The sequence below is a fragment of the Aedes aegypti genome, chromosome 2, assembly GCF_002204515.2.
Source record: "Aedes aegypti strain LVP_AGWG chromosome 2, AaegL5.0 Primary Assembly, whole genome shotgun sequence".
Lineage (NCBI taxonomy): Eukaryota > Metazoa > Arthropoda > Insecta > Diptera > Culicidae > Aedes > Aedes aegypti.
Genome location: NC_035108.1, coordinates 294815784 through 294835591, shown reverse-complemented (window position 1 = coordinate 294835591; position 19808 = coordinate 294815784). Strand labels below are relative to the sequence as shown.

Sequence of the window (19808 nt, the reverse complement as noted above, 5' to 3'; positions counted from 1 at the left end):
TCCACCATATACTTCTCTGCGTTATTGGGCCGGTCACAACCAGCACATTCCCGAGACTCACCCCTGCCGCTATCAACGATTGAAGGGATGAAAGAATCTTCCGATGATCGATCTGACATCCGATCGCCGTCGTCGTCCGAGATGGGGGGATTCGCATTAATTCGTAAGTATCCTAATGTAGTTCAATAAGCAACAAATTACCTTTATATAATTCAAATCAAAACTTCTCCAATCCAAAACTTATAATATTTCACCCGATATGTTTGCCTATCAAAACAATTGCCCTACATTCAATTTTGCTCGTCATCGCTGTTGACTGATGGTGCCTCCCGGATCGCCCGTTGTACGTATTGTGGCGCATGAGTTACCAACAGTGGGCTGTGCGGAGAACAATCAGTCATGGTGATTTTTATCACAATCGAATAGACTTAAGGAAAATTCAATTGTATATCAAAGATTTCTTGTTAATGGTTTAATCAATTTAATGATAATTTGAATTTTGTAAAGGGGAAGAACTGTTATGTCTGACATGCACATCTCTAGCGTTAACGATAATTAACGACGTTCGCCAATGAGACGAACGACCAGACAGCCGAAGGGCTCTACAATAAAGCAAAATAAACTAGACGAGTAGTCTAATCTGAACCATCAAACTGAACAGTACAACTTTCTTCTTTATACAAATCCCAACAGCTCAGTCTCTCCGCTTTCTACCTTGAAGTTATCTTGGTCGGTCTGCTCCGCAAGTAAATTTCTAAACATAAAAGAAACTAGCATCTTGTCACCTTTAGTCGCAGGATCGATGAAGAAAAATCGTTCATGTTATTTAGATTCGCCCTAGTTCTAGCACAGGCTTGAATTATTTTTTCTTCAGGTACACATTTTGACTATTATGAGCAACACCTGGGACTTGGCCATTTTTCTTTCACAATTTCAGCTCTTGCCTCTCGCGTGGAAAACAAAAAGTGGCTAGTAATTCGCGATTTTTTTTTTCATATAATCGTTGCTGATAAGATATATAGATGATTCTACAGACTCCAGGGTCTCACAAGTGAGTAAGAAAAACTGCAGCAAACTATAAGACTATGTAGGAAGAATTGAATTCATTTCAGCCACCCGGATGTGAGCCCCAAGTTGGAAAAAGCAGACGCTCCCGAGGATGCTAGTGGATCTCACCTTCTTCCTGCAAATTACCTCTGACTGGCAAAATTAACCAATTGGCGATTCCAGAGGACGGTTTACCAACGCCCTTTCAAACCGGGAAGCGATCCGGAAGCTATTTAATATCCACCGGAATGTTGATACTGAGGAGGGCTCCGATCCGATTACATAGGGTACACTCATGCTGCTGCGGGTTCAATACATAGTGTCGAAGCAATGCATTGTCTTAATACCCGAAAAGCGGTAGTGTAGTATGTGATTAAACGAAATAAATGTGTTTTTATCAATTTGTTCGAATTACTTGATTTGAAATGTATATCCCTTCTTTGATTTTGAATGTAAACAAAAATATCAGCAGCTAAATAATTTTGTCCCATGATGCATTATCATTCTTAAATATCGTTTATACTCTGAAGGAATAAAAGAAAGATATGCATCTCATGGAGTGAATGGACTGAATATGATTTTAGTATAACTTTTAAGCATTTTAGTATTTAATATTTTAAGCGTGTACTACTGTCACAAAGTGTATCTTGTGCTGAACATAAAAGCTCTCGAGTTTCAAAACTGAGAGAAACGGTGTGACAGCGTCTCTCATATCTCTCTCTCTCTCGTCGGTTGATGCATCTTTGCAAAGTTTGTCTTTTCGGTGATTGCCACTCGGCTTCGTTGATTATTTTTTTCGGGAACAAATTTTTCTGAAAGTGTGGTGTAAAAAAGCAATTTGAACGCAAAATGCGAAAGGAAAATCTCAAACGCAAAGGTGACGACGCGGAGAATGGTTCTGATAGCGAAGAGCAGGAGAAATCGCCGGCCGCCGGTGAAAAAGAGGAGGATGCCGAAATGCAAAGTGCAAACGAAAACACCGAAGAAAATGGAGACTCGAAAGAGCCCGGCACCGATGACGATTTTGAGGATGCCGAAACCGGTGACGATAAGGATGCTAAGAAGGAAGATTCCGAGAAGGACAAGGATAGCGGAAATGGTGAGGAGAAGGAGGGCGGGGATGAGGAAGACGTTCCGTTGAAAAAGAATGGCCGCGGAAAGCCTAAACCGGGTAAAAAAGCTGTCAAGGAGACCAATGGGGACTCGAAGACGAATGGTGATGATAAGGGGGATGCTGAGGGGGAGGAGGAGGAAGAGCAGAAGGAAGCGGTTGATGGAGGTGAGGGGGAAGAAGCTAAGGAGGACGGCGCCGGGGAGGATAAGGATGAAGCTGATGCGGATGGAGAACCAGGATCGAAGAAGGCAAAGAAGGGTATGTTCAGTAATTCAGGGTTGGGTTGGGAGCGGGTCTCTTATCTGAGGTTTGGTCACTAATCTTAAATAGTCTCTAGTTATAGTTGAAGGTCCGTCACGACCCCATAGAGTAACAACTGCCGATAAACTCGAGTGACAGAGCCAAGTCGAGCAAAATTTTTGGTCGACAGTGATTCCAGTCGAGTTGTTTTTGATTGACTTGACTTATAAAATCAAGCATAATTCTTCATTCCGACGTATCTGCAAAAATAAACAAATCGAGATTTGCTTTGCATGGGCTTGACAAACGCATAATCTACATATTGAGTCCAAAAAAGTAATCCTAAAACAATATTTTTGATTTTTTGAAATAAATTTCAATTCTGCCCTATGTGAACTTTACTCAGTGTTTTTAATTTGGCTACATACACCCTACCATTGCAAAGCGACTCAACTGTCAACATTTTTCATGCTAGCACATACACCGTACATATGCTCATAGCAAAGTGACTTATATGCAGAATCAAAACATAAAATTTTGATCAGCAGATACGTCATACTGTTTCCGAATTACTAAACATGTTGGAAATCGAGAGATTCGGATTTTCACAGCTGCAGTAAGCTGACGGGTCGGCAAACTGATGTGGAACATCATCAGTATTCGGTTTTAGACAATATTTCTCACAAGAACTGTTCTCCATCTACTTTTGTTACTCACGGCTCCGTCCGGTGCTCCTGTTAGTCGAGTTGAAATTGAAAACATTCAATATTCGTTGTAGTTGAACGTAGAAACTGACGAATAGAACAAACTTTATTATGTTTTATGGGAATTTGCAAACCGGTGTATGTGCAACTTCAAAACAATACTGGTGTATATGACGTGACGCATGTGATAAATGAACTGTCAAACCGACGCATCAAGCAAGGTGTATGTATCAAGCAAGGTATGATATCGACGAATCATCATGGTGTATGTAAGCAGCACAAAGCAAAAGGGTTTATTCGATAATTCCACCAGTTTTTCAATCTAATTCAAAACAAATCGGAATTGTTTGATAGTGGTTAGAAACGGTGTTCTTTTTTCAACTTATAGAATACACAGCAATAAAAAAAATGCAAAACATTTTAAACAGGATTTAAAATGCTTTACAATATATTGCATCGCATTTTCCTCGAATCCTTCCAAGTGTTAGATACGCCGATTTGAAAAATTAGGCTTGAAATAAGGTCCTAAAAGTAGAATTAGAAGTAAAAATATATTAGTATTATTGAACGTAATTACAGCTCTCAAAATTATTTGTCGTATTTCTCGGAAGATCTCGTAATGCTCCTAATTAACGGGTATGAATAGAATTTCTTAAATATAACTAGGTATTTGCTAAGACAACAATCTGTAATTTTTTCGAAGACACTTGGTTGTTTCGACTACGCATGTATCTTACAATTCGCCAAATACTCACCAGAGGTTTACAATGATTTGCAGGCATAACAATCTAATCTGATCACTTAGCATGCACATCTTTGGATTCTTTGGATGATGGAGAGATATTATCCTCAATTCAAGAGCGCTTTGATGTGATTCCATCTTTCGATCTAATGCTTCAAAATATGTTTTCGACAGTACCGTTAAACGAATGGATAGAAAAAGTGGGCGAATAGAAACAAAACGACCTACAGTTAGAAATGCGACTACAGTCATCCCTCCATGAGTCGATGTTCCATTACTCGATATCGACTCATGGAACCATACTAAAAACATAAAATCATGGTTACTATAATAGTCCCTTCAAACAGCTTTCCAAAGAATAGCTGTTCCATGACTCGATATTTCCTTGAGTCCAAGGGACCATTCAATATCGACTCATGGAGGTTCGACTGTATTATGTAATGATAAACTTTCAAAATTTACTGAAATATATTTTTCTCCATTAGTTCAATAGCAACATAGTATCGATAAACTATTTTCAAATTAAAAATGATGCTACATTTTTAATGGTGGGGATTGCTCATCAAACCTTCCGGTCCGCCTCATAGTTACGTACTATTTGGTGCTGGGTGTAGTTCTTGTTTTTCCAGCTGTATTGAAAAGCATGAGCCATAGTCTTTGGCATACAATCGGATCTATCTTTAGCAGAAAAGAACCGAAATGTCTATCGACGACCGGTGATTGCTAGCAGATATAGTGGAGAGCTTGTCTTGAAACGTTCATCGCTTCAAGCTAGTTGAAAAACTGAATACACTGATTGCCTGTCGATCAGAGCCGAACTAGGCATAGATCGTATACATACATCTGAATCTACATGTCTCCGATGTATTACATCGTTCCAGGTGGGAGTTATCTGATATGTGAATATGGTACCATAACAGAATTTTTCATCTGAACGAAGTGATAAATCATAATATTCCGCAAACTGTATCACACATCTACAGAATGTATTGCGTGAAGTTAAGACACAGCAGAGTATTGGGTACATAGGACCAAGTCCCTGCCGGGTGGCGCGAAACTGATGAACGATAGACAATAGAATCAACAACACTGCCATAAGGGATAGTAAGTATGTGACTATTGTCGAAACTATGATTAGGAGGCAAATCAACATCCCAAGATCAAATTTTTGTTACAACCCAATGTAGGTATTATTAAATTAGGCTGTAGAAAATGATAAATATCTGATCACTTAGGAACCTTGCAACAGGTAATAAATGCTCGTAGTCTGTTTTCTTCGAATACACATGTATAAATTGTTAAAATTGCCGAATCATACGCGGAATTTATTAAACGGATCATGAAATTAGGACTGATAGATTATCAACTTTCCTTTCGTCTTGCTATTTGTTACCGTTAGAATCACCAAACTGATTGGTTTCCCACTACTTACACCAATACAACAGCACGAAAACTGAAGTATTATAATCGCGCGTTGGAACTTTCAATATCCATATATTACATCAATAGTGAATTCTTGTATGTAGCCAGTATAAATAACAGAATCATCAACTTCTTGAACATTCTTTAACTGAAAACAGGATGCTTGTTTTATCAAACATGCTCAATCTGCACCTAAAATCTCGGATCCAAATAGTTTTCTAAATAAAAATTGTGTCTAAATAAAACGTGTAGGCCAACAAAACATAATTGAGTAGGAGTTTACAAGTTACTTAGCACATGAAAAGCAGTTTAAATTAATCTATTACTAGATCAACACTAATGCTCACATTTTTATATTCTCATTTCATCATGGTCCTCATTGCTCGAGCGGAGACGAACACCCTGGAGATGGAAAAAATCGACAGCGCTACGATAAGGAAACGTAACAGATGAGAAACTATCGATACATTTATCAATTATAAAACCCCGTTTTAATGTTAACACTTTGTTTCTGTTTTTTCTGTTTTTTTCGTTTCAGCAATCAAATAACCGAACCAACTCTACTATCTTTTCATTTCTTCTTCGTTATACTTATAGTCCTTCTGGCACTGAACCGAGTGGTGCGCCTTCCGCTTTCTTACTGGTGCTGTTTTTCCTGTACATTTGGCATAGTGTCGGAGGTGGTGTACTGTATTTGCTATACAACGCGCTACTTTCGATATTGTGCTTGGCGTGTGGGGAAGCAGTACTAGTGGTGAAGCGGAGGGCGCCATTCAGTTTAGTGCCAGAGGGACTATATCTATTTAATGTATCTGAAGCTTGTGGGACCGCTTTAATTCCGGCGCCTGCTTGTGGAAGATCCCGGTGTGCTAAACGGTATAGGACATGTTAACGGGGGAGGCTTGGTAGGTCCTCACCCAGCCCGTGTCTAGATGGGCGGATAATTGTCTGCCAGGGTGTGGATTGAGCAATTACAATTACAATTACAAAAATGATGCTACATTTTTAATGAATAAATTAAGAAGTGAAGATTTAAATATCAACCATTTTTGATATCTTGAAACATTCCCCTTTTTTGCCGATTTCTAACATAATCAAAGATTGAATTTGTTTTGAATAATTTTAATGTTTTGCTCACTAAGTAAATACATTTTGATATTTCTTCAAGATGCACTTAAAAAAGTGTTGATTTTTCCATTAAAATGAAAAAAATATTGATATTTACTGAACAGTGTTTCTATTCGCCCCATTTCACGGTAGTTGTTTGTTGTACAGATCTGATCTGATTTTTATGCTGCGGCTCCTCAGACAATTTAACCATACTCTTACAACAAGACTTTCAGAAGTGCAAAATCAGTGATCCTCAGCCGCCAGCCAGTTTCAATCGTTTTTATTTACGTTGTTTTGGGATTCGATATTTTGTCTTTCGACGTTTTGTCGCCCAACCTGAGAATCTTCCTCTGTATATTCATAGTTTCCATATGAATACGATATCAAACACTGCACTGATTTCGACAGTTTTTTATTACGATTGAGCGTGGACTGCTGAGTTGGAATGATTATATCTAGCATCAAATAAACTAAAGGTATTGATGAAAGATCGATCAAAGAGCGCTAAAATGATATCTTGTTATTTAACACGGATTTTTCCCAAACGATCAAATGATGAGATGAAATGCAATGCCTGGATGTTTGGTTGGGTTACTGATAAGAAATTTCTTCAAAAAGTAAGAAGTTGGACATCCTTCTTGCTAAACTGTCGCTTAAAATTGCATCAAGGATCCCGTCTGGAATCCTCAAACAGAAATTCTTCAAGAATTTGCCAAGGGGCTTAAGGTGACACATCTCGGAATCCAAACATGGCAGATACAATGGCCGGCTTGTGCCCCTACTTACGATTTCAAAGGCACTAATCTGTTGAAATAATGAACGTACAAGGTCCATCTTCTTACTTTAAGCTTTCTGCTAGTGCACAAAGCTAAAATAGGAATTGCACTGTAGTTTGATGCCTCTTTCGCGAGATTTGTGCCTTCAAAGTTTTGGTACATTATTGAATTATGATTCCAAGCTGTTTCACCTTAAATATCCATTTAGATATACAAAGAAATCCAGCAACAATCACGCCAGCAATTAACCGATGATTTTCAGAAAATCACCAATTATATTTCATATAATTAAAAAAAAATACACTTGTAGTGGTTGTGCTAAGACTGTAGAGCAAAATTGTAATTGTGAGTTCGATTCTCACTGAGAAGATGTGTAACTTTTTCGCAAATCTTCACATCAATTTGTCCATCTAATCCACTTGCAAATTATAAGTAATGTTTAGCTTTTCGGTAGTTGTTAAAATTGTATCGTCAGACAACCAATAAGGATACTTACTGAGTTTCAAATCGATGGCTCTCAAATGAGGGAATGCCTCCTTGCGATGCATCAAAATGTTAAACGAGGATAGGAAACATTTCTATGTTCCGATGATTGCTACCATTCGTGCTAAACTTCGTTTATTAGAATTTTCGGAGATTTCTTTTATTCTGAAAGCAATACAATTAAATATTTGATTTAAGTACACTAAATTATTCTACTGTTTCCAAGCTTTCTAACGGTATTTCAGGTGATCTTTCCATCCAACAGAAAAAAATACGCAACTAGGGTTGTCATGTCTATTACGGCTTAAACCAGCCTTCAGTTTTTTTTTCAAATCACCATCGGCTGGTTTAGGCCGAGTGATTAAAACGAAGAAAATACTAATGAATACATTCAATGAGCAGCAAACAATATGATAACTTCGAGACACTTGAAGCTTGTGTTCAGTATTGGAAACTACTTTTTTTTTAACAAAAATACATTTTAAATCTTAATTGCAAAATTCGTCAGGGGCGACTCGTAACCTCACTTGTTACAAAATTTGATATTTTTGCAAATCTGCAATCAAATGGAAAAGATAAATTACTGAAATCAACTATTTAAACCATATCCTTCCTATTCAGTATATGCGCATTTGTTGTGAAAATTATGAACTTCTATTTGTAGAACAGGTAGATTTGAGGTTAGGAAATCGTCACTGAAATTCGTATTCATAGATAAATTCAACGGTTTGTACAAATCAGTGCACAGTTAATCAAATTCCTCACGGGACGCCTCTGGTAGTACCAAGCACTTCTTATTGCAAAGATTCAGACAATTCGGTCGAAAACCCCCCCGTCGGGTTCGGGTTCGGGCCGGGTTTCGGGTTTGAAAACCCGAGACTCGACCATCTCTATTGTTTACCACATGAAGATTGAATTCTGTGGCGAATTAAGCATTATATTTTTGACCCCATGGGCCATTTTTCTGTAAATTTTCCAGTTTAAATCGAACGACACACTCAATACGCATGTCATTTGGAAAGATAGGACTATTCCGCACTTGCATAAACCGTTTGTATATATAAAATGTGTTTATTTTATCTGAAATTAATTTAATTCAACCGGTTTGTCCTTGCAACCGTTACAACACGTTACACACAGAAGTTGAAGGCGCCAGATTTTTTTCAAATATAAAAAAAACTTTAAAATTGTTGGATTAAAAGCTTAGAATTTCTTTGGTTTTCCATTGTCAATCGATTGATTAGACAACCAGTGTCGTGGACTTTGTCGCCAATCGATAAAAAATGCCGGGGGTCCAAAATATATTGGTGTGTCCAAAATAATGAAAGACAGTGCTCCAAAATTCAATGGATCATTGAAGGTAGTTTTTGCCAGTGCTCACCGCATCAAAACAAAGGCGCCACTGTATATGGGATTTAACATTGTGACAGCATTGCTGTTCTGTCAAACACACAAGGTTATGGTGGCGCTATCTATGCTTTCCATAGCGGCCGTTTTGGTTATTTTCATGATCCATTAATTTCTACGTTTTTTGGATTCTACATGACCGTTTGGACATTTTTATCTCGTAGTGGATTTTTTTCTCTACATTTTGCCATGTTCTTTGTCTTGGTTACACTGTGCAATTGATTAATTGGGACAAAAAACTAAAATCACTTCCTTAGGGGGTTCAAAATACAACCGTTGCCATAAATCATCAAACAAGTTGGTAAACTTCAATGCAAGTTGGCTGAAATCTACATTCCCATATAATCGTTCCATGTTTCATAAGGCAAAATGTATGGATTTCGATAGTCCATTTCGCTGCGTGTAGAACAGTGCTCTTGAGGGTTTAAGTTTTGGTTTCGTTTCATCTTCACTAAAAAAATCGTTTTTTTTTTGCGTCGCCGCCGAAATTTTTTTCTTTCTAGTTTTAGTTTGCATGCGTTCTGTGTGTAATCGAGTTTTGCTTTTCGTGACGCAGAAGTGATATTTTGCTTTTGTGAAACGAGCATGCTGATTAATGTAGCTTAAAACTGCGCAATCCACAATGGATGATCACTTTGGTGAGGTCGTTTCATGCTTTTATTTTAAATGATATTGTACATAATTATGAAACGTAATTTTAGAGTGACAACGGTGGGAATGTCTCTACGATGAATTGATTCAACAAAATATGAACAGTTTATATAAAAAAATATAATAATATAATATCAAAAATATAATGTATTATAGTATTATTATAAAAAATATATATTATAAAAATATAATAACAAAATATAACCAGTGTAAGTGTCGACATAGACTTTTGTGCATTAACATTCACGTTGTCTTTAGTGTACTGATAGGTGAATTTTTGAACTGAGGTTGCATGAATCGCATTACTTACCAAGGTGAATCCTGATCATGCAGCTATGATCCCTCCCCACTAACAAAACTCCTTCCTGTGACAACCATGGAAATGCAGAGGTGATCTCGGTCTTCAATAACAATGGATGCTACAACTAGATAACTCGAAAATCAGAATTTTAAGATGGTAACTTTGAAAACATGACGGTTTTACAAGGTGATGGTTGAGCGCAGAGAATACGATTGGAAAATTATCTTCAACTTATGTATTTTTGAATCACTCTAGTGATAATCGATCACCGGTGATCATGTTCCCGGAATGACTATAACATTCATAAAACTGAAAAAGGTGACACATTTTGTCAAGTAAATCAATGCTAAATAGATTTTTTAAAGTTTTTGATAATAGTTGCCATTTCTACTTATGTATCTAAGGTTTTATGGGCCTAACTCTGAAATCATTCACGGATTTAAAATTCGTAATACATGAATCAAAAATATAACTCATATTTGATTTTTCGTGAAAATTTTATCAGAATCGATCAAACAACAACAAAGATAGAGAATTTTGATATGTTCACATCGGCACCCAGTACTATAAAGGTTAAGCATATTCTTGGAGAAATGTCTGTGTCAGATTCTATGAAAGGGGCGATCCATTAATTACGTAAGGGTTTATGGGGGGAGGGGGGGTCTGAGATTTCTTACTTTTCATACAATTTATTTTTCATTTTCATACAACAAATCTTACCATGGGGGGAGGGGGGGTTAAAAAACCCCGAAAAATGTCTTATGTAATTAATGGACAGCCCCAAAGGAATCATCACGTAGACGGAATTCAACTTAATTTTGGGTTGTTTCAACGCAATTCCGTAGTTGAGCCCAATAACTCAATTTTGGCTAAATTTCCAAGGTCCCCACTAGGTAGTTTGGCTTTAATTCCATTAGAAAAATATACTCAATTTTGGGTTGATTTAACGCAAAATTGAGTTCTTAGGACCCAAACATAAGAAAAGTTGCATTTACCCAAATTTGGCTTATTGGGCCAAAGTACCCCCATTGGGTAGATGCAGCTCTCTCTATTTTTGACAACACTCGTGTGGGAGAAAGAGAAAATCGAGAGATTTTGGGTTGAAACTATAATCGATATACAGTGGGTTTCCGTTTTTGGCATGCTCCGATTTTGGCACCCCCCGATTTTGGCAACAAAATGGATCCGTTTTTGGAAACATTTTTCAATACCATTAAAATTTGTAAATTGTTGTAAATATTATCGTGTCTGTTGCTTAAGTCACTTGAATAGCATGTCAACTCCACAATGATTACATTCCAGATCTCCATTTTCGTCGATGTTTCCCCAAATCTCACCAACTACTAAGGACTCGCGTACGCGCTTATTTACTTCAGAATGGTCATTGATCATACATAGGCAACGTTTCATGAGACCAATAATCTCCACCAGTATCTCAACTTAAGACCATTCTTTTTACATAGGCATTCATATTGAGTGACCAGCCCACTTGAGTCTGCCAGTACACAGTTCGAACGAAACGTGTTAATTTCTGAGACATATAATGCACATAATCGGAGCGTGGTATAAAATGGACATTTACATGGTATGTCATGTAAACTTCAATTATATGTCATGTAATCCGGCAGGATTATATGTGGTTACGTGACATATAACACAAATTTACATGATTCAAGACTTAAATTTACATGACGTCGTGTTTAGATCGCATAAATAAAGTTTACATGACGTGTTATCTTCATTATTTTAACTGTGTAGGTGATACAATAAAAAAACACACTGTTCTTCAGATTTGGATCAGCTTATTCGAACAATGCACCAGCACCGGCATAAGAGCAACGAAAAATCTATGACTCACACAGAGTTACAATCATAAATTTTGACTCGCTGTCTTTATTATTATGGATTTATATACATTGCGTATGTAAAAACACACCGCAATAATAGATACAAATATGTACAGCAAAATGTCGTGTATCATAACTTTTTTTAAATTTCATTATATAACATGACAAATGCGATACAGTCCAAACTACAATTTATTTTAAATAATACCATTGGAGCGTGCGATAAATACGACTGAGAGTGCTTTTACTTTTTGTCTGTGGTATTGGTGTGTATATTGATCTTTCTGCGTCAACTATTTAAAGCTTTGTTCTCTCTTTTCTATAGACTCTATAAGGCGTTATATTTGTTAAGAGACGATCCAGAATTCTGTACAAGATTGTTAATCAAGGATACGGGTCTCAACATCATCAAAATGTTCCTTACGAGCCGAGTCTATGAGTTTCCTAACTGTACCCTGGAGAATCCTTAAAGGATTCTTCGTTCTTGTGGGACTTTTCAGAAATTTTAACGAATTCATGAGGATACCTGCAGATTCCAAGTGGACACTGAGAGCTTCTTGAGGGATCGTTAGAGTGAATAACTGGTTATGGAGGATTATGTCCAAAATCTGGTGATTCCTAATAAACTCTAGGGCGTCTTGTAAATTTTAAGCGGGATAATGTGAATTTCTAGTAATATTTTTAATATTTTCGGCGAAATCTTGAGGATTTTGTAAAGGTTCCTAGAGGAATTTGAGGTGTGCTAGTGGTAGCCTAATAATAATAAACTTTTATTTTTTTTCATCGGAGACTTGAGAATTTACGGCAACATCGCAGCGGAATTCCAAGATGTTAACTCATAGCAAAATTCTTAGCGAGATCCTGAGAACTCTATGCGAGATCCTACGGATGCTTGGCAAGATGCTTCAGAGCTCAAGCGTTTTTTTCTGTAGATTTCTTATGAGAACCTGAAGATTCCAATAAGGTTCTTGATCCTGTAAATTTCAGTTGATTTCATAAGGCAGGTGTAAAACATATATCAAGCTGAATTAAAAATTATTTCAAGTAAAAATTAAATTCTACACAATTACAAGACATTTATGCATCTTCTCATGTTTATGTTTGCCCTTCTGATACAGTCAACCATACATTATAAAATGCTTTACTTTATCAGAAACATAAATTGAAGGAGCAATTCTAAACTTACCGAATTTTTCAGATTTTATGCTAAAGTCCAAAAGTTAAACTGATTTTAAATGTTCATTTAATTAGAAAAATGGTCATGCCGTTTTGCAATACCCAGCGCTTTTGATTCGCTAATACGTCTTTAAAAGAAAACATTTTTGTTTTCGTTTTCTCTCATAGTTTTAAGAAAATGTCCAGTTCTTCAATAAAAGTCATTTATGCGATTATTGGTTTTACAAGGCCCTCTTATACAAAAATTATGCATAAAGCTTCTAAAAAATAATTGAAGACGTTGAGGCGTAAAAACGCGACCAGAAAATCGTTTGCCAGATTTAATATTACGGAGCTATAGATTCATAGCATAGTATAACCCTTCGGGAAAATGCTTCGAAGTGAACCTTTTCGAAGTCTCAACGCCTTATGACTTTAAAAAAAAATGATGTATTAACATTGTAATGATGCTTTCAAAACCAATAGTTGAAAAATAAAATTTGAAATATGGGTTCCGATTTTGGCACGGTTCCGTTTTTGGCAACTGAAAATTTCAACTTTGTTGCCAAAAACGGAATCCCACTGTACTTAATTTTGGGTAAAGTAAACTCAAAAATTAGGTAAAAATATTTCTCCGTGTACATATCTCCTGATTTCTGCTAGGGCTATTTTTATTTTTTTGATTCCTAGTGTTTGGTCTATTTTTTCAGGCAAGTGGCTACTAGCCCTGAGAATGGATTAAAGGGAATTAAAGTTCGATTTCATCTTTCAGATAAGCAAGCTGCTGCCAAGAAAAAGGAAGTGAAGAAGACCAAGCCGAAACCGGCAAAGAAAGCCAAGAAGGAAGAGGGCGAAGAAGATGAAGAGAAAGAGGAGGAGGAAGAATATGAAGTTCAGGACATCGTTGACCATCGTAAGGAACGGGGCGGTAAAATGGTTTTCCGTATTCGCTGGAAGAATTACGGAGCAAAAGACGATACCTGGGAACCGGAAGCTACGTTGTCCTGTCCGGAAATAATCAAACGCTACAAAGCCAAGCTCAAGAAAGCGGAGGAGAAAGAGCAGGAAGAAGAGTATGAAGTTCAGGACATTGTGGACCACCGGAAGGAACGCGGTAAAATGGTTTATCGCATCCGTTGGAAGAACTTTAAGGCCAAGGATGATACCTGGGAACCGGAGTCTACATTGTCTTGTCCGGAAATTATAAAACGCTATAAAGCTAAGCTTAAAAAAGAGGAAGAAGAAGAAGAAGATGATGAAGAGGAGCAGGAATACGAAGTTCAGGAAATAATCGATCATCGTAAGGAGCGCGGTGGAAAAATGGTATATCGCATTCGTTGGAAGAATTTCGGAGCAAAGGATGATACTTGGGAACCGGAAGCTACATTATCCTGCCCGGACATTATCAAACGCTACAAAGCTAAGCTCAAAAAACAGGAAGAAGAAGAAGAAGATGATGAAGAGGAGGAATACGAAGTCCAAGAAATAATTGATCATCGTAAAGAACGCGGTGGAAAAATGGTTTATCGTATTCGTTGGAAGAACTTTGGAGCAAAGGATGATACCTGGGAGCCGGAATCAACATTATCCTGTCCGGACATTATCAAACGCTACAAAGCAAAAATTGAAAAAGAAGAAGAAGCACCGCCGGCCAAAAAGGGTAGACCTGGTCCGAAATCGACGCCAGCCAAAAAGGGCTCATTTGATAGAAGAGACAAGTCGAAGGTACCTCCGAAGAAGCGTGTCACCAGGGAAGAATCCGAAGAGTCCGAAGACGATGACGACGTTGAATATGAGGTGGAAAGGATCATCGAAGCGCAGTACAAACGCAACGGACAACGGGAGTATCTGGTCCGATGGAAGGGATTCTCGGCAAAGGACGACACCTGGGAACCGGAGGACAATTTGCACTGTAAAGATTTGATCGCTGCGTTCAACGAGAAACATAAGTCGAAGAAAGCTCCCGCTAAAGCGTTGCGTGCCGACAGGAAGCAACCCGAGCGGTTGAATATAGTCGAAAGGGGACACAAGACGTCCAAACGTAACGCCGGAAAGGCTCCGGTAAACTACTACGATGGGGAGTAAAACTTGACTGATATACGGAATGTAGGCGCTGGGCCTAGGAACAGAAAAAAAATTACAACTATACTTATCGTCATAGGTGTACCGTAGATTTAAGAACGCAATTACCTAAACGAATGCATTTTACATCTGACCTTTGCACTCGATCTGAGTCGATTGAAGGATAAGCTTACCTTACCCTATTCTATTTTCGTAGTGTTCCTGATTGTAACTGTATCTGGTACGTACTGGATAACCGAGAGAGAAGAAACTAATTGTCAAACGGAATTATATTTTTGGTTTTACCCCAGCACATGTATGAATCAAACTATCGTATATAATAAACTACTCTAGAATAATTACCGCTGGATAGAACTTTTATTGTGAGAAACACCATACGTTACACGTAAGTGGAAATAAGTAGCTTAGCCGACTTAAATTGCTACTTTAAAAATAACTGACCCATGAAATCAATGCGTAACGTGCACTATGGGCAAATAAGAGAACTAGTATGTGAGCCTAAATGGTTCCCACAGGTTTGTGATGCATAATGATCGGTTTGGCAAGTTGCAATTACCTGTTGTAGTACCTACTGTCATTGCATTGCCATCCATTCTGTACAGGTCAAAGAATTCTATGACGTGGTAAGATGATTTTGATCTGATGCATCAATCTAAAGAGCAGAGAGACTGCTTTGGGATGGCCCGAGTAATCGAGTCGGTTTTTGGGTTTTTGCCTTTGTGAGTTAGGCATGGTGACGAAATTGAGGGGTCTATTTTATAAGTCGAGTCGATCAAAATGACTCGACTGGAATCACTGTCGACCGAAAAATTCACTCGACTCAGCTCTGTCACTCGAGTTTTTCGACAGTTGTCACTCTATGTGACTGGATTACTATGGGAGTCGACGGGTGACATCTGAAATATGCAAGCTTGCTTTGATCGACAATGAATACAGACGAGTCACATGAATCTGCTCGATTTATAAAATAGGCCCCTGAATGTGATTAGTTGCTGCCCTGTCGACGATGGATCAGTTGGTGAGCTCGTTTTATGCTTCTTTAAATAAGTAAAATATGTTCACACACATCATTATCAGGACAACGGTGTGAATGTTACTATTTACACACTCAAACAGAGTATGCGAGTTCGGTAAATAAAATTACTGAAGCAAATCGGTAATTCACAATAGGGATGGTACACAAATTATGTCACACTAAATTTCATTTTTTCGACCCTCCCCCTTTGTCACACTTTTTGTATGATACTTACTTGATACTTGATGGGCTACAATTCGCTAAGATGAATCTGCGCCGAATGGATGAGTCTTCTCCACTGGGCTCGGTCCTGGGCCAATCGCTTCCAGTCGCCCTGAACGTTAAGTGCCCTTAAGTCCTCCTAAACCGCAAAAAGCCATCGTGTGCGCGGCCTGCCACGAAGTCGGCGGCCTCGTCCGGGTTCTCTGTTGAATATTATCTTTGCTTGTCGTTCTTCCGGCATACGGGCAACGTGACCAGCCCAACGCAGCCTGCCATGTTTTATGCGCTTGACAATATCCACCTCTTTATACACTTGGTACAACTCGTGATTCATGCGACGCCGCCAGATGCCGTTGTCTAGTTTACCGCCGAGTATTGTTCGCAGCACTTTACGTTCAAACACCCCGAAAGCTCTCCGGTCGACTTCCTTCAATGTCCATGATTCATGGCCATATAGGACAACCGGAAGGATTAGTGTCTTGTATAACGCGAGTTTTGTTTTCGTTTGCAGGCTACGGGACTTCAGCTGGTTACGGAGCCCGTAGAAAGCCCGACTCGCAGCTGCAATACGTCTTTTCACCTCGCGGGTAACATCATTATCGCATGTCACTAGTGTTCCAAGATACACAAATACTTTCACCACTTCAAACTTTTCACCACCTAGCACCATTTCGTTACCACTAACACGACCGGACCCACGTTGACCACCAGCTATCATATACTTCGTTTTTGTGGTGTTGATCGTGAGCCCAATCCTCGCTGTCTCCCTCTTGAAAGACACGAACGCCTCTTCCACTGCCCGACGGTCAACCCCGATGATGTCGATATCGTCCGCAAAGCCAAGCCCAAGGAACAATTGGTAGCTTTTAAGATACAGGTCGGACTCGATTATCCGGAGAATCGATTATCCGGGGACTCGATTATCCGGGATTCGATTATCCGGAATTTTAGACTCGATTATCCAGAATTTGTTTTTTGATGTTCTTGTTTTTCAATTTTTATGCATATATCTGAGATAATTTGGTATTTCATTATACAATATGAATGGTTTTACAGTTTAGAACGTATTTAAGAAAAGGGGGGTTGAAAAAGTGGTTTTTTGTGTATGCCGGTCAAATTTGTTTTTTTCTTGTAAAGACCCCTACTGCTCTTAGAAAAAATTTCTGGCTACGCCACCGCATCATATAAATAGAATAACGAAAAAAATAAAGATGTGGGAAGGCTATCAACGTGTCGTTCTCACTCAAGTGACGACATGACTACTACAGAGAGGCAGTACACTCTAATATAAACTTACACTTATATTGAGCTGTTCGGTAATCCAATCCGCATGGTTATTAAATTAATTAACTCATTACGCGTGGTAAAGATGGACAAATTATGGGTGAAATTATGAAAAAAATCCACGTGCTCGGCTGGGATTTGAACCCAGGACTCTTGTATGCTAGACGAGCGCTTTACCAACTAAGCTACCGAGCCACTTGGTGACCCAATAACTGAGTTGGTTACAAGTTTAGAATTCAAATCCCTACAGACCACGCGGACCCCTTTCATAACCAATATCCATCCATCTCTTGTTCCTACACACGCGGAGCGAGCGAGTGCGATTTATTTAGTGTTGAAACTGTTTGCCTATCGTACCTACATCGCTTCCACAACAACTGTATTGTGGAAGAGTAAAGATGTGGGAAGGCTATCAACGTGTCGTTCTCACTCAAGTGACGACATGACTACTACAGAGAGGCAGTACACTCTAATATAAACTTACACTTATATTGAGCTGTTCGGTAATCCAATCCGCATGGTTATTAAATTAATTAACTCATTACGCGTGGTAAAGATGGACAAATTATGGGTGAAATTATGAAAAAAAATCCACGTGCTCGGCTGGGATTTGAACCAGGACTCTTGTATGCTAGACGAGCGCTTTACCAACTAAGCTACCGAGCCACTTGGTGACCCAATAACTGAGTTGGTTACAAGTTTAGAATTCAAATCCCTACAGACCACGCGGACCCCTTTCATAACCAATATCCATCCATCTCTTGTTCCTACACACGCGGAGCGAGCGAGTGCGATTTATTTAGTGTTGAAACTGTTTGCCTATCGTACCTACATCGCTTCCACAACAACTGTATTGTGGAAGAGTAAAGATGTGGGAAGGCTATCAACGTGTCGTTCTCACTCAAGTGACGACATGACTACTACAGAGAGGCAGTACACTCTAATATAAACTTACACTTATATTGAGCTGTTCGGTAATCCAATCCGCATGGTTATACGATAGGCAAACAGTTTCAACACTAAATAAATCGCACTCGCTCGCTCCGCGTGTGTAGGAACAAGAGATGGATGGATATTGGTTATGAAAGGGGTCCGCGTGGTCTGTAGGGATTTGAATTCTAAACTTGTAACCAACTCAGTTATTGGGTCACCAAGTGGCTCGGTAGCTTAGTTGGTAAAGCGCTCGTCTAGCATACAAGAGTCCTGGGTTCAAATCCCAGCCGAGCACGTGGATTTTTTTCATAATTTCACCCATAATTTGTCCATCTTTACCACGCGTAATGAGTTAATTAATTTAATAACCATGCGGATTGGATTACCGAACAGCTCAATATAAGTGTAAGTTTATATTAGAGTGTACTGCCTCTCTGTAGTAGTCATGTCGTCACTTGAGTGAGAACGACACGTTGATAGCCTTCCCACATCTTTACTCTTCCACAATACAGTTGTTGTGGAAACGATGTAGGTACGATAGGCAAACAGTTTCAACACTAAATAAATCGCACTCGCTCGCTCCGCGTGTGTAGGAACAAGAGATGGATGGATATTGGTTATGAAAGGGGTCCGCGTGGTCTGTAGGGATTTGAATTCTAAACTTGTAACCAACTCAGTTATTGGGTCACCAAGTGGCTCGGTAGCTTAGTTGGTAAAGCGCTCGTCTAGCATACAAGAGTCCTGGGTTCAAATCCCAGCCGAGCACGTGGATTTTTTTCATAATTTCACCCATAATTTGTCCATCTTTACCACGCGTAATGAGTTAATTAATTTAATAACCATGCGGATTGGATTACCGAACAGCTCAATATAAGTGTAAGTTTATATTAGAGTGTACTGCCTCTCTGTAGTAGTCATGTCGTCACTTGAGTGAGAACGACACGTTGATAGCCTTCCCACATCTTTACTCTTCCACAATACAGTTGTTGTGGAAGCGATGTAGGTACGATAGGCAAACAGTTTCAACACTAAATAAATCGCACTCGCTCGCTCCGCGTGTGTAGGAACAAGAGATGGATGGATATTGGTTATGAAAGGGGTCCGCGTGGTCTGTAGGGATTTGAATTCTAAACTTGTAACCAACTCAGTTATTGGGTCACCAAGTGGCTCGGTAGCTTAGTTGGTAAAGCGCTCGTCTAGCATACAAGAGTCCTGGGTTCAAATCCCAGCCGAGCACGTGGATTTTTTTCATAATTTCACCCATAATTTGTCC

The 19808-nt window shown here is 38.7% G+C and overlaps 1 protein-coding gene across 1 annotated transcript; it reads left to right on the top strand.

Moving 5' to 3' along the window:
* The first annotated feature begins 1777 nt into the window (after positions 1 to 1777).
* Positions 1778 to 15422, top strand: LOC23687393 (ABC transporter F family member 4). Its single transcript, XM_011494789.2, has 2 exons — positions 1778 to 2419; positions 13772 to 15422. The coding sequence occupies exons 1-2, from the start codon at positions 1897 to 1899 to the stop codon at positions 15082 to 15084; spliced, it is 1836 nt and encodes a 611-aa protein (XP_011493091.2). The 5' UTR covers positions 1778 to 1896; the 3' UTR covers positions 15085 to 15422.
* The last annotated feature ends 4386 nt before the right edge of the window (positions 15423 to 19808 follow it).

What these genes read in the sequence shown, in the direction of transcription:
- LOC23687393 (XM_011494789.2), top strand. Translation starts at nt 1,897, where the DNA reads ATGCGAAAGGAAAATCTCAAACGCAAAGGTGACGACGCGGAGAATGGT. An exon ending in ATCGAAGAAGGCAAAGAAGG is followed by an intron (nt 2,420 to 13,771) that starts GTATGTTCAGTA and finishes TTCATCTTTCAG; the next exon opens with ATAAGCAAGCTGCTGCCAAG.